At 30.9% G+C, this 17474-nt stretch overlaps 1 protein-coding gene across 5 annotated transcripts in view; it reads left to right on the forward strand.

The window, feature by feature from the left end:
* The window catches only part of LOC107454917 (sialin-like), a 62586-nt gene extending 59170 nt beyond the window's left edge, over positions 1–3416 (forward strand). For 2 of the 5 annotated variants that reach the window (XM_071179805.1, XM_016072257.3), the window contains exon 12: positions 1477–1801. In XM_071179805.1, coding sequence (XP_071035906.1) covers positions 1477–1698 — 222 coding nt within the window. In that variant the 3' untranslated portion in view covers positions 1699–1801. Of the gene's footprint in view, positions 1–1435; positions 1802–3065 lie in introns of those variants that run through there. The other 3 variants (XM_016072259.3, XM_016072256.3, XM_016072258.3) reach the window with 3 other exon arrangements.
* Positions 3417–17474: the final 14058 nt, after the last annotated feature.

Genomic DNA, 17474 nt, shown 5'->3' on the forward strand with positions numbered 1-17474 from the left:
TGTTTTTACATGTTATTTTTAATGAGATTTACTTTTTGTGTTCTATTTTATTTGTTGTAATTTTTGTAAAAACTTTTTTGAGTGCTCCTCACACTATTGTATTGATATATTTTGCTTTGGCTATATTGATACAATATTAGATAGCACTCCTTTTTGCTGATATAATCGCGTAAGCTGGTGATAAAGATTAGATCTTTTATTTTCCGGATTTTTATTAATTTTTACTATTCTTTCTCTTCCTTTTTTCGTAATTTTTTATTTCCCGGACTTTTTTTAAATTTTTTATTTTATCTTCTTTATGTTATGTTTCCCTTTTTTCTTTGTTCTTTAATTTTTCCATGTTTTCTCTACAGTTTGAACTTATTTTATGAGTTCTATTTACTTGCAGCTTATGCGCAGTAGATGAAGCTTATTATTTTTCTTACTTTTCTTCGTTTTTTTTTCTTCCTTTTTGTATATATTTATTATGCTATATATACNCTTTCAATATATATATATATATATATATTTGACATTTACATATTTGACATATATATATATGACATTTTGAGCAAGATTTAAAAGAAATTTAAAGTGTTTTTTTACACATTCTCATTTGACCCACCCCCGAATAAGTTGATTATTTTTAATTTTTGGCACCTTTCTATACTTCATTCAGCTGCTATTTTTTTCACATCTAACTGTTGAAATTTATATTCATTTTCATGGTGTCCCAAAAACGTCCGGTGAGTCAAAACTTATTTAAAGAAAAATGTCCAGGGACAATACAGCTTGCCGTGTGCTTCTTAGGAATTCAGAATTTTGTCGACTAAATTTACAAATTAGTTACATTTATCTTTATTTTGACAGATGAAAATAGTGAATAAAATTCTGCATTGTTTTACGTTTGTATCAACCCAATATCAAAGGAAATATTTGCATGACCACCTGTTGATTTTTTCTTAACACAAAATCATGAGAATTAGTTTTTATCTGAGTTAACACGTTGTTATTGGAAGTGATTATGTTTTTTTTTTTAAATATTTATAGTTTTTTTCAGTAAGAAGACCTACTTGTTGGCAAACGTTGTGATATGAGTAAAAATTATTGAGAAGAAATATCTCTTTTTCCAAACAGAAGGCAAACCGTATTTCCTCATCTCTTTCCTTTTATCTTCAAATATCCATCAGCAAGTGTGGATGGTAGAGGCTTTCAAATTCAGTGACCAACTGCACTTTTGCTATCGTTACTTCCCAACTAAACTGGTACCTTGCGATTTGAAACTGGATTAGTTTCAAGTCTCCACGTGGGATAGAACTCATTGTCAAATTAAAACCTCAACGATTGTATTCAATTTCGTTTTTCTTTAAATGATATTTAAAACCAACCGTCATTTTTGGGACACCAGACACTAAAGCTTTAAAAATTTTGTTGAGTTCTCTAAATTTGTTTGTAGGAAAAAAATGTGTATTTGGCAATTTTACTTCTATTTGACAGCGAACTATGGATGAATGGCAAATCCTGTTTTACATCACGGCTGCCTTCAGCCTGGTGGCTCTTCTGGTCTTTTTAATTTTCGGATCTAGTTCAGTTCAAGAATGGGATGATCCGCATTTTCTCGGAATAACAGATTCTGAAGATCATCGAGATCTGGCGGTCGAAGTCAGCGCAACTCCTGAAGGAAGAATAGATCTTAAACTGAAGTCACCATCAAAATAAAACGCTAAAATTATCAAGATATTTTCAGGCTGAAATCATGTAATACCATCTATCTAAATTTAAGAAGCTGAATGTGGATTATTAAAGATATTGTCAAGCGTAAGAGTATTTTTTTTAACATATGAGTGACTGAACCATAAAAATACTAAGTCTGTGACAGAACTGTGACAGCAAAACGAGAAATTAAATAAATAAATAAGATCTCAGTGACATTATAAAACCTTTAAGTACATAGTTTTTCTAGAATTTTACCACGTCTATTGAAATGTAGCATGGTCTAATATAATGCAATTGTGTAAGGTTTACTGATTTGACTACCATGTGCCTAGGATTAGGTTTTGAGAAAAACGTAATAGGTGTCAGATTAAGCAGAAGCAATTGCAATCATTTCAATTATTTCAACACCCGCTGTTAAGAATTGCAATTAATTCAACTGCTAGACTACTACCCTCTCCAAATGTGTATTATTGATCAGCAAGGAAGAATTTGAATTAAAGTAGAAAATATTTTAATTGTTTTTAATATCCCATGTGATTCGTATGATTTTTCTAAAGCTTTAATTAATTCTAAATAATTTCCTTTTATTATAATTGAGTGAGCCACCTATTGAAACGATTTGAAAACTTTTACTTTTTAAACATCAACACATTGCAGTTGAATCGCCACAACACTGACAACATATTTTTAAGGCTAATGTGCACATACTCACATTATGCCTTACTTAGAATTAGTTTGTCAAAATTATTAATTCATCAAACTATAAAGCGAATTATTTTTTCCACAACCTTTAAGAACTATTTTGTGAGTGTGTTGAAATTTACATTTTTGCAAATATTAAATGCTATTAATATAAACGCTATTATTATTATTATGATATTATTTATCTGCTGTCCCAGAAATGACTGATGATTTAAAAAATCATTTAAAGAGAAACCGAAAAATATGTAAATATATGAATTGCTAGAGATACTTGCGTTCTAGAGAAACTAAAATATTGATTGCAAAATTTTTAAAACGATATTCCAAAACCCGTTGTTATACTTTTTGCAATTAAAATTCTCAGAATAGGAAACAAGATTTATTTTATTACATGAACTAATATATAAGAAATTATTAATAATTTTGGAACTAAGACTTCAATTATGTAGCAACTATGTTTATTCATGCATATTTATTACTGCTGAGGATTATTTTAATTTTCACAAAAGGTAAAATGCCATGTTTCAGTAAAATCTGTTGTTCAATTTGCTGATACATAATATTTTATTAGTTTAAAAATGAATAATAAAACAAATACTGCTCATGAGCATTATGTCTTTAATTTGAAGAATGGAATTGAAACAAAAAATTCCATTTTCATCCTACAGCATTATATGGAAGCTTGGCGAATTTTGTTTTACATCTCTGCAGCCATTGCTATTGCGTCTCTGGCTATTTATATAATCTTCGGTGCGACCGAGACTCAGAAATGGAATGATCCATCTTTTCTGAATCAACTTGATCAAGACTCTTCAGAATCGTCTGAATCCAGTACTAATCAGCATAAAGACAGACCATGGAGGACTTCTTCCTTTGCAAATATCCCTAAGGAACGCGAACCACCTGTTGTCGTAGAATATTAGTTTTTCATTGTTGAGTCTAAAAAATATTAGCTTTTTGAGTCTCTGGATGGCCAATGTAATCAGGATATTAAATATAACGACTCATATCACATACTTCTTATATTATAAAATTTATTACTTTAGATGATATTTATAAGTATGAAGGATTCATATCGGGTTGAGTAAAAAGTTTTCCGCCAAAAAAAAAAATTCTGAAAAATGATAAACACATACAAAATCAGCAAAGCTAATGAGAATAGTTATCTCCATTCAAATCAACATTAGTCTGCCAACGTTTTGGCAACTTTTCATTCCCTTCTGCGAAGAACTGGGGGGTGCGCGAGTAGAGAAAGCAATCGACCTCATTTATGACCTCGTCATTTGAACGGATGATTGTGCCATCAAGATGCAGCTGCAGATTTGAAAACAGATAGTAATACGAAGGCGCCATGTCTGTGTTGTATGGTGGATGTTGCATCAAATCCCACTCTAACGTGTGGAGCGCCATGCCGGTCATTGCACTAACATGTGGCCAAGCGTTATCTTGATGAAAGAGAATCACCTTCCTTCTGAGCTCGTTTTCTCCTTTTTTTGCGAATCGCATCACTAACTTTGATTAGCATATTGCTGTATATTGTACTGTTGATAGCCTACCCGCTTTTAAGGTACTCCTTGTAGATAATTCCACGACAATCCCACCAGATACGGAGAAGGACCTTCTTGTTAGTTAGCGTTCGTCTTGCAACCGAACTTGCTGATTCCCCGGATGCTGACCACCCTCCTCCACGGCTAGTATTGTTGTAGTATACCCATTTTTCATCACAGGTCACAATTCTGTCCAGAACGTCCTCTTTTCTTTGATCTCTGAGCAGAACCGAACAGGCCGCTTTTCTCTTGCTCTTGTCTTCAGCAGTCAATTCGCGAGTCACTCAACGGTTAAACTTAACTGTTAGATTTATGCGTTTGAGAGTATTTGCTATTGTTTTTTGGCAAATGTGAAGCTCTAACGCAATAGTTCGTGCTGAAAATTTCTGTCTTGAACAATAATTTGCCTTAACTGGTCACAATCAATCTCAATAGGGCGGCCAGAACGTAGTTCATCTTCAATGTTGAAATTCCCAGTATTAAACTTTCAAAACCAAACTTTTACTGTATCCTCATAAGAAACAGTATTGAAACCTAAACGTTCACACATTTTCTTGTGGCATTCAGTTACACTTAGTTTATTTCGGAACTCATAGTACATAATGGGTCTGATCTGTTAACGTGATAGCTCCATTTTAAGAAATTTTTTGGTGCACAAGATGATAAAGTTTTGGCAAACAAATTACACAGTTGTGTAGTTCCAACTTTCTGCTTTAAAATACAAAAGCCCGTTTCAAAAAAAGTTAACCACCCCGGCAATGGCTGCTGCTAGCACGGAGGTATTTCCCTTTGGCGGAAAACTTCTTACTCAACCTGATATTATGTAAGATGAAAGAAAAGAGGATTAAAAAGAAAAGAGTTCAAATCATGCAAAAATATCCATGAAATACATATTAAAATATATCAACTTATATTAACTCTATATTAAGAGTATAAAAAGTCTGATTTTTCATTCTTATTTAACTATTTTTAAATTCATCAAATACATATATATTTCAAACTGAAGTTACAACAAAAGATTGAAAGCAAATATTTGAATTAGGCACTTAAAATACTTATTATTTTCAAAGCCTTATTCAGATAAAAAGAATTTAACAATAAATATGTAATACTTTCACTAAAAAAGCCTGTTTTTATGTAATAATTGTGGCTTGAGCAGATTTCTGTGTTTATCAAAATTAAATTTTGAAGCAGCGAAGACAGCAAGAGTTTTGGAACTCTGTTTAAAAACCAAATTAAACATTTACAATTTACAAAAAACGAAAAAACTCATTTTTTTAAGACTGAAATCAATATTCGTTTATTAGAGGAGTTAAACGCCATAGTGAAATCTCAAAATTTTCATTCAGATGGATATTCTTTTGATAAATTCAGATACATTTAGATCAGATAGGTATTATTTCTTTAGATTCAGATAGGTAGGTACTTTTTAAGTTTCAGGAATTTCAATTAGCTAAATACTCAATGCACAAAACACTGAATATTACACGTAAATCATGATAATTTCACCCGAAACATTTTCCTTAAAAAAGTAAGAATGAGGTTTATTATTATAAAGACAAAGGTCTTTCATCAAATGAAAGCATAATGAAAACAATCCAAAAAAGCAATGAAAATTAAAAAAAGGAATATTTTTGTATCAGATAACCTATCAAATTGAAACTAACTTACTGCTAACAAGAATTAGTAGATACGAAATAACAAGGTGCTCAATTATATACAATTTTAATATTTTTAGAACCCTTGTCAAAAATAAAGTTAAGAAAAAAGTTGCAACTTGTGGGTCACAAAAGCTTTGAAGTGAGAATTAAGCAAAACCACTATCAAAATGTAACGAATTATTGATGAGAACAGTTAGACTGGAAGTATCGAAACTAATTCAATCGTCAGATGGTACCTCTATTAATCGAATACCCTAGCTCTGCATAAACAAAAAAAAAACAGTTTTATATTTTTTCGAAAGAAAAATTGTGTGTTAATCAAATGTTAACCCAGCTCACACTGTAAAAAAATTGCGATAAAAAGCACCAGCACTCAGGGAGCCGGTACTTTTCCTGTAAAATCCATTTTTACCGGAACATATTACGAAGCCAAAAATCAGATATACCGTAATTTTTATAGTAATAATTACCGCAAAATCACTGAATAAATATTACTATAAAAATTACGGTATAATATTTTACGATAAAAATTGATTTTGTGGTAAAAATAGATTTTACGGATGATGCCCCCAAAGTTACTTGATACCGTAATCTGATCCCGAATTTTGTACAGTTTAGTCATAGTGTTCTATCTTTTACATTGTATCAAAGGTTTATTTAAAAAAAATTAATATTTTGGAATTAATTTTAAGTTTATGAGTTGTAAGATTATATTTGGGACCAAAATAATTTTCGGAATCTCAAAAAGTTGATGAATTTGGTAATGATACATTAAAAAAAAAAAATTCGAGCATTGTTTTCAAATTTAAAATTTAAAAAAAAAACATGCATATTTAGACACATTCTAGTTTTAACTTCACAATAAATTGCTATTTTTTATGTATATATTAAAAATAATGTAATTATCTATTTTACTTATGCATGTCAGCGTGTAACACTCACAACATTTCCATATGAAAATGCTTGATCGTGATCCGTTTTCAAGTCGTGAGCCCCTTTGATATGCAGATGAATTCCATCCTTCGATTCTATATCCTTCTCCAATAAACTTTTCAAATGCCGTGAGCAAACATTTCAGAACGTTCTAAAGGATTGTTCCATTCTTCGACAAGCCTCTCTCTGCATATTCATGAACGGTAGTTGAAGCATTCGAGTGGCTTAAGAGTTTTCTATTATCCATATTCTAAGCCCTTTAACGAAGGTGCGAAGTAACACATTATAAATCTTATACATATAAACGCCAGTAAAATACATGTTGATTTTAGAGACGGCTTGGGAACTATAATTTGGAGGCGCTCTTCTAGCATTAATGCAGTCTTAAGCGATGGTCCTTCTGTTTCCCCTTTGTGTCAATTAAGCTTAAGCAGCAATTGATACATGCGTGGCATGAAAATTGTTTTGGAGATTACTCGATTCTAATATGCTTCAAAAAGATTTAGCACGCCCAAGTTGCATGATCAAGTATAGAAATGTGGGCCAAAGCTATACATTATTCAATATCATTTTAGTTTTAAAAAAAAGAGCCACTAGGAATTTATTTCAACTTGCAAATAATGCATCATAGTATTTAAGAGTTAATGTCCAAATGTTTTTGCCATAAATTGTAAAGTAAGCGTAAGTGATTCACCATTGTTCTAAGGATTGTTTATTTACAAATGAATGGCGTACAAAGACGGTTTAAGTACGAAAAGATACATATACATAAAAAGAATCTTTCCTATAGGCAGGTACTGAACTTCTAGTCATTCACCTCGGAAGGTGCCAAAGTGTTGCTCATTTAACGTTACCCGGTGGGCACCTGCGAAACTAAGTCCCACTGCCACAGGTAACCGTTCATAGGTTTAGGTAAACCAAAAAAGAATAGTTTAACTTAAAAAAATAGAAATTAAAAAAAAACATGTTTTTTCAGCTATTTTCACAATGCGACGGGGTGCCCCGCCCAGTTACGAAAATTATGTTTTTTGACTGTTTTTTCAGGTGTAAATGAAAATGACCAATGTATTGACAATAGATAAACCTCATTTATCATTTTTATCACAAAATTATTTTATTTATTACATATTTATATACTTTTAGTGAATTCTATCATTTAATAACAACAATATTTGTTGTTAAAAATGCATATAACATTCAAATTTGAAGCAATAAAATAATAATCTTTGCAACCATACATTTATCGACGAAATAAAATTGGGCGGTGATACCCGACATACATGTACCCGAAATCCAATTTTTTTGTAAATTTGTAATTACTCGAACAATTTTTCACATATAAACTTCTTTCTTTGCGCAAATTAAACTTAAGACTACATACTTTAATGCTGCTGGTATAGAAAAAATAATTTTTTTAGTATTAAAATTAAGTTTAATCGAAACATTCAACTAATGTTTCTTAATTTTATGACTACTGTAATCAACATATTTTCAAAACTATTGTTTACCATGTTAACTGCTGCATAAATACTTGAAACTGTGAAAATAATCTTATTTTAATATAACAATTAATGTCCGATGGCCCATTGACTTGAAAAAATATTTTATACATTTGAAATTGACAATAGGAGGGGGTACCCGCTGGGTGGTGCTACCCGACTCTCCCCTATTTTATTTTTAAAAAAAATAATTTTCAAAGAGATTCAAAATTTTATTACTTTATACTTAGCCGGTGTCTCAAACTCTAATGTGTAATATAATAATTTCATTTTACAAAGTGTCAAAACATGCTGAAAGCCATCTCCGTCCTTTTCGCACCCTCAATTCTTTATCGATTTTCACATTTCAGTAAAGAAAAGTTACAAAATACTGTCATGTCTCATTAAGTCGCCAACGTTTCATTTCTAAGAGAAAATCCTCTTTCTACACAAAATGTATGGATTTTGCATATGAGCGGGTTGCCGAAATTTAATTATTCACTTAGAAAAGTTTATCCCGGAAAAATTCAGTAAGAATTAATGTACACGACTAATGCATTTTATTGCGCTGCTAAATCAATTTACATAAACTACTGCGTACACCTCGTCGGAGTACACAAGAAGGGGACATTATTTTCAACCCAACAAACTTTCTGTTACTAAAACTAAGACTAAGACCGTTAGGTGAAAAGGCGCTTTATAAATAATTACCGTTATACGGGGGGGGGGAGGTGAGTTGATCTGATTTGCTTATACTTAGCGATGCACTTTATTTTCATTAAGCTTATTATTGTGCAGCTTTCGAAATATCTTTCTGTTGATATTTAGTTTTTGTGTTATATCTGTCTTCAAAAGAAATAAGTTTTCTGTAACTTATGACATTCAGCAAAGTTTGGATGCTGAAAGCGTAGCCAAATAAAAAACATTTTTATGCTATTCAGGAGAAGATTTTGAAATGAAACTTATATTCTGCATGCACCGTTAGGATTATCAGATGTTTTGATTCAATAGAGCAAAGAGGGTATGCTTTTAAAAGAAACATCTTTTGTGATGTTGAAATTAACTTCGTTAATAAATTTGATCTTTAACTGATTATATTAGGTTCTAGCTCTTTCAACCTCCTTTCAAGTAGAAAACCATATCAAAATAACGGAAAATGAATTTATTTATAAAGTGTTTGCTCTGTTTATTGTAAGATCAAAATGCTAATTCAAATAGAAATTTGTAGATTGAATTAGATTAATAATATGCATATAGCTTCATATTAATATAAAAGAAAACAGTAATAAAAACCAACAACGATCTTTGGAATAAAACTCTCATTTCACTTGATTTACCATTTTTCGGCAGCATTTTCCTTTAAACAATCATTTCGTTCCAAACTCACGTGATTTTTAAGGAAACGCTGGCTCTTATATATATGTTGGCTTTAAAAAACTAAAGCTACGACCTACTTTTTGTATCTAATTTGAAATTAAATAAACACAGAAATAAGAAATTTGGAGAGGTAATATGTACTAAACAGTTCCATATTAACCCTTTCAAGCATGCATTTTTCATTTGAGATAAAAAAAAAATTAATATTTAGATATGCTACGAACCCATTTTGTATCTCAGAATTGTTGCATTTTTGAAATTTTTGTCTTGTTTAGTAAAATATCGGAGTCTTCAAGTACAAGTGAGGACTTAGCTCATATAATGACCAAAGAGGATAACTTAAAGTAGTTAATTGTATGCCATGGTAGTCCCAAACTTTTTCTATCTGATTCAGGACTGAAGATCTGTCTGGCCAATCCATTCGGTGAATGTGCTTATACTTCCGAAAACAATGGACATATCGAGGGGAACTCCCATTTAAATGAAATCAGTGTTAAATAAATCCTTTAAAATGAGCACATGGTTCAAAGAAAGTTGCAACGAAAACTTATGTTTTACGCTATATATATTTTATAACCATCGTTGAATAGCCGATCCAATTTTTGTTTTACTACTACTAATGTTGAACTCCGTAGACTTGTACTTCTGAACCAATCCAGAGGTCAAAGGAACTCCTGGATTAAGTATTGGGAGAAATTTGCTTTTGAAGAGAACTTTTTGATGAAACTAACCGCATTTGAGTTACATGGAGAGGAAAACCACAAAATCTTCCACATTTACCACAAAATCTCCCACATTCTACAAAGTCGAAAATTTCTCCTTTTATTTTTAACTAGAGGAAAAAAAATCAATCGTTAAGGCTAAAGTAACGCCTATGTAAACGATATGCGATACATTTAAAATTTAATAAATTAAACTTGTGGAGATTTGTATTTCTTAGGTACAATTCAGTTGCATCAAAATACGCTTCAAAAGTTTCAAAATGTTAAAAATTTAAATATTCAAAAATAAGTATAATCTATAAAACATTTTCTTGTGTAACAGAATTTCATGTAAATCAAATTTCAGAGTTCACATCAAATAAACTTACACGCATCATGTAATAAATTTCCTGCATACAGTTTCATTTATAGAAATAATCTTTGCTTGTGTCAAACAATATAACTAACTCAACATCGTGTTTCATTTTATTAAAGTCTTATGTTAATTTACTAATTTTTTTACCTATAAAACTAAACGCGTGAATTTTCTAGAAAAAAAAGATAAAATATTTTAAAATTTTTTGAATGAACTTGTGGAAATTGATATTTATTTAATGCAGTATACACTTGATTTTTAATTCTAAAGCCTACTTAAAACAGATTTTCTATTCATTTTAAAATTTAAAATTTTAAAATAACTGGAGAAAGGCTGTCAGACATTTTCCCGTGTAACATAATTACACATGAATCAAATTCCAGTCTCAGAGTTCGCTTCAAATAAACTTACAAGTATCACACAATGAACCTCTCTTACTTTACGCTTCATTTATGTCGAAGTAAAACCATGTACCCTTCCTTGAGATTTGTTTTAACATTTATTGAGTTTCGGAAACTTTTGAAAGTCTTGATTAGCTCTAAAAGCTAATGCTTGTAACACTGACAGACAAAGTTCATAGCATCCTTAATGTGCTTTAGTAGATGTGAATATCTTGAAGTTTGATATCTGGATGTTGGCTGATGTTAAACAGATTTGAATTTTGGTACAGTGTTGTGTTGCAAATGTGAAAACTGTGTTTTAGTTTCTAAATATTTTAACTAGAATCTCACTTTATTTACAATTATATAGTTTGTGGAAACTGCATTCAATGATTACAATATGAACCAGTATTTAAAATTGTGCTTAAATATAAATGGGACATCATTTTAAAGTTAAAAGCCTTTAAACTTATAAAGTGTAAATATTTGTTGGTAATTATTGTTTCATAGCAACTTTGAGGCCAGTTTAATTGTAGATGTACTTAAATTTGAAACTAGAATTAAAGGTAAACTTTCCCTCGTTGGAGCATATTTTATTCTTATGTGATGAAACATTTTAAATTTTATGTTAATAAATTTAAGGTTAATAGAAATCAGAATTTTTTTTTTATTTGTTTCATTTGAAGCATCAAAATATACTACCTAAATTGTTTTGTAACTGATTGTTTAGTAAAAACGATCCAAAATCGTCATTTTTGAAAAGAAAAATTAAACTCTGATTTTCATGGAAAAATATTATGTAATTACACAGTATTTTATTTTCGAATGTTTTTAAATTTTTTGGATCTCAGTGAATCAAGATACTATGCGTTAATCCTTGAATATTTCCGGAGTGATAATATAAAAAGGGGTTTCCCAAAATGGAGCTGAAATGTGCGAAAATAGTTCCGAAACAAACATAGTTTAATTTTGAAATCCCATGCATTCTAAATTGAAACAGCACATATTCATTTTTGTGCACGTGATGCGGAGAGAAAAATATGCGAGAGTATTGTTGGTGGCTACCGGCAGGATTCGAACCAACGACTTTCGATATCATAGTGGGATGCTTTAACAACCATAGTTGTACACACCAGTCCTGGGAGCTTCATATAGAGATTATATATTTATGTGTTTGAATTTAATTTAACAAAGACACATTACTTTCTTGTCCTCTTAAAACATCTAACATGATTAAGCCACTTCATAAATTTTTTTATATAAAACTATTACGTTCATAATACGTGCAACAATTAACAACTTTTAAGCTTTACAATGTAAATTCAAATTAATTTAATCATTTGTGGTTATTCATATTAAATAACAGTCTGGTTGAAAACGTATGCGTTCATACAATAATTAAACGACTTTTACACTTTACAATGTGAATTCGAAACTAATCATTTGTGGTTATTTATTTTAAATAACTAACTGATTGAAAAGGTATGTATGCATACAACAATTAAACGACTTTTAAACTTTACAATTTGAATTCGAAATCACTCATTTGTGTTTTTTTAAATTAACTGATGTAGGGATAGCAAAAGTACTAAGATTCAATTTTTAAACCGCCAACTTTATCCTCAATTTCTCTTTAATGCATGCCAAGAAAGATAAGTTTAATTGTAGGTAAAACAATACAACACAAAAATATAGGCCTGTCTTAATAATTTTTTACAAATGCTTATGAGGAAAATTAAACAGTCCTTTTTTATTCGAAAGCAATTTAAAATGCCTTGAATTGTTACTAAATAAAGATTCCCAAATAATTTGAATAATTTTCATAATATTTTTCAAAACTTCGCAAGTGTACATCTAATTACTAAAAAAATAATGGTACTTATAAATATTGTATGAGCATTTTGTAACAAGAGATTATAATTTATTAAATAAGTTCGAAAACTCTTGTAACAAAGAAAAAAAAGTTGAATTTAAAAACTTAAAAACCGTATTTTTGAATATTTATTAATGAAGTACAGCTTCTAAAAGATTTCTTGGAATAATTACTTATTTCTGAACTCCATATTTCCATTCTTCTAATTTTCATATTTTTTCCTGGAACGACATCGTTTTTTTCTTTATTTCTTGTCGAACATTCTGTGGTCTCTGCAGGTTTAATCCTACGAAATAACTACGTTTAATGATGTTACACAATTAAGCAGATTTTAATGAGCTTTGTCATTTTCTCGATCGAATTTTTATTCTTTGTTCATTTATTTGATATAAAAATGCAAAACCTCTAGGAATAATGTCAAATTTAAAAGATAAGTTTGAAAATTTTCTTAAATATAAAAGCTTTTGAAAGGGGATTGCAGAATACCGTACTATGTAAAGAAAATATTTTTACCTTGTATATTTAAAATTTATCAATAATTAATTTTGAATAATTTCTAGCATTGGTATAACAATTGTTATATTATAAATTTTAAATAATTAAGCAGAGGAAAACATTACTTTTGACAGCGATTGTATTTCGAAAATGAATACAGTGATTTAAAGAGTTTTAATGGACGCATAGTTTTTAGTACAGTATTTCTTAACTTTTTAACCTATCAGAATATTTCCTTAGATATCAAATGTACCCATATCAACGTAAAATGTACAAAAAAATAATGTTACTATGGTTTAGCAATGCTTTCCAAATTCCTGAAAAAGTTTACAGATTTATTCACATCACCAGGAGACACAACCGTGTTTATCTTGACCTCGTATTACAAACTGTTTGACATTTCAGCAGTACTCCGGCAGCAAACTTATTTGCCTTAAGTTATTTAAAAAGTAAGACCTACAGTAGTTAAAATCTTGAAAAATGCATTGATCCTTCGCTTTCTATATTAAAAGAAAACGTAAAGACCACCGATGCCGTTGCTGGTTTGGGTGTTCATCTTGAAGTTAAGATTTTTTTATTTTATTTGAAGTGCAAAAGCTATAAGACTTAAAAAATTGGAATTAACGAGGTGTGTTGAAAATTGTACAGGGATAACGATGGAATCAAGAAGCATCAACATTCGATATTTTGAGAAAATCGTTGACTTGTTATACTTATGGGAAAAAATATCATATGTCCGCAGAAAGGCAGCTATATAATAGGAATTTGGCATGCTGAAATATTTTTAACTAACACACAGTTCTTTTTTCAAAATTTGTTCGAAAGTTAATGCGATTTGGGTGCAGTTTTTACGAATTTCTTCTTCCAACTTTTCTTTTTTTTAACTTTACTTCGCATTTTGCTTTGCTGCTCAAACTCTATAAGATGATGCGTAGAAAACATTTAAAGAATATGACGGAATAAAAAAGTATTCAGATTTAAAGATTAATTTGAGAATTATTAACTTGTAGAAACGTGTAGTAAGAAGCAAAATGTTGGTTGATCAACTGTCCTCTGAAATGCAACTGCGGAGTTGAAATTTGATGTGTTGATAAAATCATTTCGCTTGGTTCATGATTTTTTTAAAAATTTATTTTCGCTTTAATTATAGACTATTTATACATTGTAGTAGAAATTTATTTTCTCACACAAGATCTTTATTTATTTATTTTATGAGTTTGCTTTTGAACAGATTTCACTAAAAAATTGCAATAGAAAGATAAACAGAAAGAGAGAGAGAGAGATCGGGTTGTCAGATATAAATCTTAATACTCATAGAAAAGTTTTTAGAATTTAAAAAAAAAATGAAGCAATGAAAATTGCACCCGATTTGAATCGTTATAAACTTCTTCAACGAGCAAATTATCCGTCTCTTTTAAGAAACCGGTATTCACATTTTTAGTAAGACTTTCAAATTCTGAAGAAGAATTTAGAGGGAATGTAGAGGAATACAGATAAGATAGATTACCTCTTAAGCTTGTCAAATTTAGACAAGTGGTTCAAATTGATGGTTTAACATGCTAACATGATATGACAGTTAGGAAGTGATGGTTTCCTTTATTGCTATAGTTAATACAATATTAAAAGCCACGGAGGCCCAATTGGTTGACTGAACTGTCATATGGGACTGTCACTGAACTGTCATTTGGAAGAACTGGAGTTAGATCCCGGATGACAGTTAGAAGCTCACACAGCTTCAGATCGATGGGGATCATCTTGTCTAGGAAATAAAGGCACGTGGTGCTCAGTGCCGTCAATACAGTAAAACTTGTGTAAGTTGACCACTTGTGGTGCATTGTTTTAGTGGTCAACTTAGACCAGTGGGCATTTTATAGAGGGGGTGGGTCATTGTTTACTTTTTCGCTTCCTATATCATGTTGCGTACGCCCGGTGGCTGAGTGGTAGCGCTTCACGTTCCCGTGCCACAGGTCCTTGGTTCGATCCTCGGGCCGGGCAAGGCTGACTCAGCCTTTCATCCCTTCAGTGGGTCGATAAATAAGTACCAAGCATGCTTGGGAACTACACACTGGGGGTTCCGCGTTCGGCTGACCACCTAAACCGGAACATCTGCTCCTGCACCCCAGAGGTTTTGCTTCTTTATTAGATTACAAAGGTTTTGCTTCTTTGTAATATATAGGAAAAATTCCGTTCTTGATAATTGAGGTCAACTTATGCAGGTGGTCAACTTGGCAGGTTTCACTGTATTACCTTAATCATGGCGTTTGTCACGAAATTGTGAATCCTTAGTCCCCACCTGGCCTACAACGGGCTGTTGTGGATAGGTTTTACTTTATTAAAAACAGATTATGTACCGATTGGGTCAACTATCATTGCCTTCGTATGCGTAACTTTTTCGTTTAAAAAGTATCTATTATTATGATTCACACACATTTGATACTTCTTTAATTTAGATTTCGCTAAGTACAAAACTTTGAATAAAAATCATTACTAAAATATTTAGTGCTAAAATTACTCCTAAGCCATCAAATTTTCTTACGCCTTTCTGCTAATCACTAAAATACGTAATGACCCAGTAATAAAATATTATAGACCTCTCTTTAACATCTTTCACGTCAGACCTTAATCTATTTGGGTTATCTCAAAGAGTTATTCACTGCGTTTCTCAATAATTGTCCTAACTGAACAACAAAGTGCTCGTATAATACCGGATAAAGCATTCCCGATTTTTACGATCACCAGCTTCTTGTGTTGGAACTCAATTCAATCAAGAAGAACGCGAGATCTTTAATAGGGCACTTAGTGATCCCAAACATCGACCCTTCTATTCCCTAGCAGACAGATTTAAGGGCCATCAGACAAAAATTCCTGGATGCGAGAGATGATAATGCTGAAGTATGCCAATGATTTAGGAGGGAATCTAAAACGAAAACGAGATGTTTATGAATTGTACAGAAAGATGAAGTGTATGAAATATTAAGGTTTTGCGTGTAGGTTTTCTGAAATCAATACTTCTTATTTGAAGTGACTCGAATCTTGGTGGATGAAGTATGGCATTGAAAGAAACTAGTGACTAGTAGACTAGTGGATTTGTTACTTAGGTGATTTTGAAATAAACATATTCTGTATGTTAGAATCTAAAACGAAAACGAGATGTTTATGAATTGTACAGAAAGATGAAGTATATGAAATATTAAGGTTTTGCGTATAGGTTTCCTGAAATCAATACTTCTTATTTGAAGTTACTTGAATCTTGGTGGATGAAGCATAGCATTGAAAGAAACTAGTGACTAGTAGACTAGTGAAAGAGACTAGTGGATTGGCTATTTAGGTGATTTTGAAATAAACATATTCTGTACGTTAGAATCTAAAATGAAAATGAGATGTTTATAAATTGTCCAGAAAGGTGAAGGTTTTGAAATATTAGGGTGCCACTTGTAGGTTTTATGAAATTAGCAAATTTCATGTTACGCATGTAAGATGAACGTTTTGGGACATGGTAAATGAGCTACAGTAGTGAAAGGAGCAAACGACTATTGAATTTGTTACTTAGGTGATTTCGAAATAAACAAATTCTTTATGCTAAAATCTAAAACGAAATCGAGAAGTTTACAAATTGTACAGAAGGGTGAAGTTTATGAAATACTAAGGTATTGCTCGTAGGTTTTCGGAAATCAAAAAATTTTAGGTTTTGCCTAGTGGGACGAGGTGGATGAACTATAACATTGAAAGGAGCAAAATGTTATTGAATTTGCTACTTAGGTGATTACGAAATAAACAAATTCCTTATGTTAGAATTTAAAATGAAAACGTGATGTTTATAAATTGTAGAAAATGATGAATATTATGAAATACTAACGTATTGGTAGGTTTTTGAAATCAACACATTTTATGATAGGCATGGTGGATGAAGGTGATGGGTCACGGTGGATTATTGTATTCGAATTATCAATTATTCAACGAATGATTATTGAATTCGTTACTCAGGTGATTTTGAAATGAACGTATTCTGTATGTCAATTTTAAATGTGCAGAAATAAACTTATTGTCTGTGCTACTTTCTAATGTAGAGAAGTAATTGTATACTGTATGTTAGAATCTAAAATCGAAGGGAGATGCTTATAAATTGTAAAAAAGATGAAGGATATAAAATATTAACGTTTTGACTGTAGGTTATCTGAAATCCATGTTTGTCATTTTAAGTTAAGCTTGTCGTGGTGTATGAACTAAAACATTGGGAGGAATAAAAGACTACTGAA

This window comes from Parasteatoda tepidariorum, chromosome 1 (assembly GCF_043381705.1).
Source record: "Parasteatoda tepidariorum isolate YZ-2023 chromosome 1, CAS_Ptep_4.0, whole genome shotgun sequence".
Lineage (NCBI taxonomy): Eukaryota > Metazoa > Arthropoda > Arachnida > Araneae > Theridiidae > Parasteatoda > Parasteatoda tepidariorum.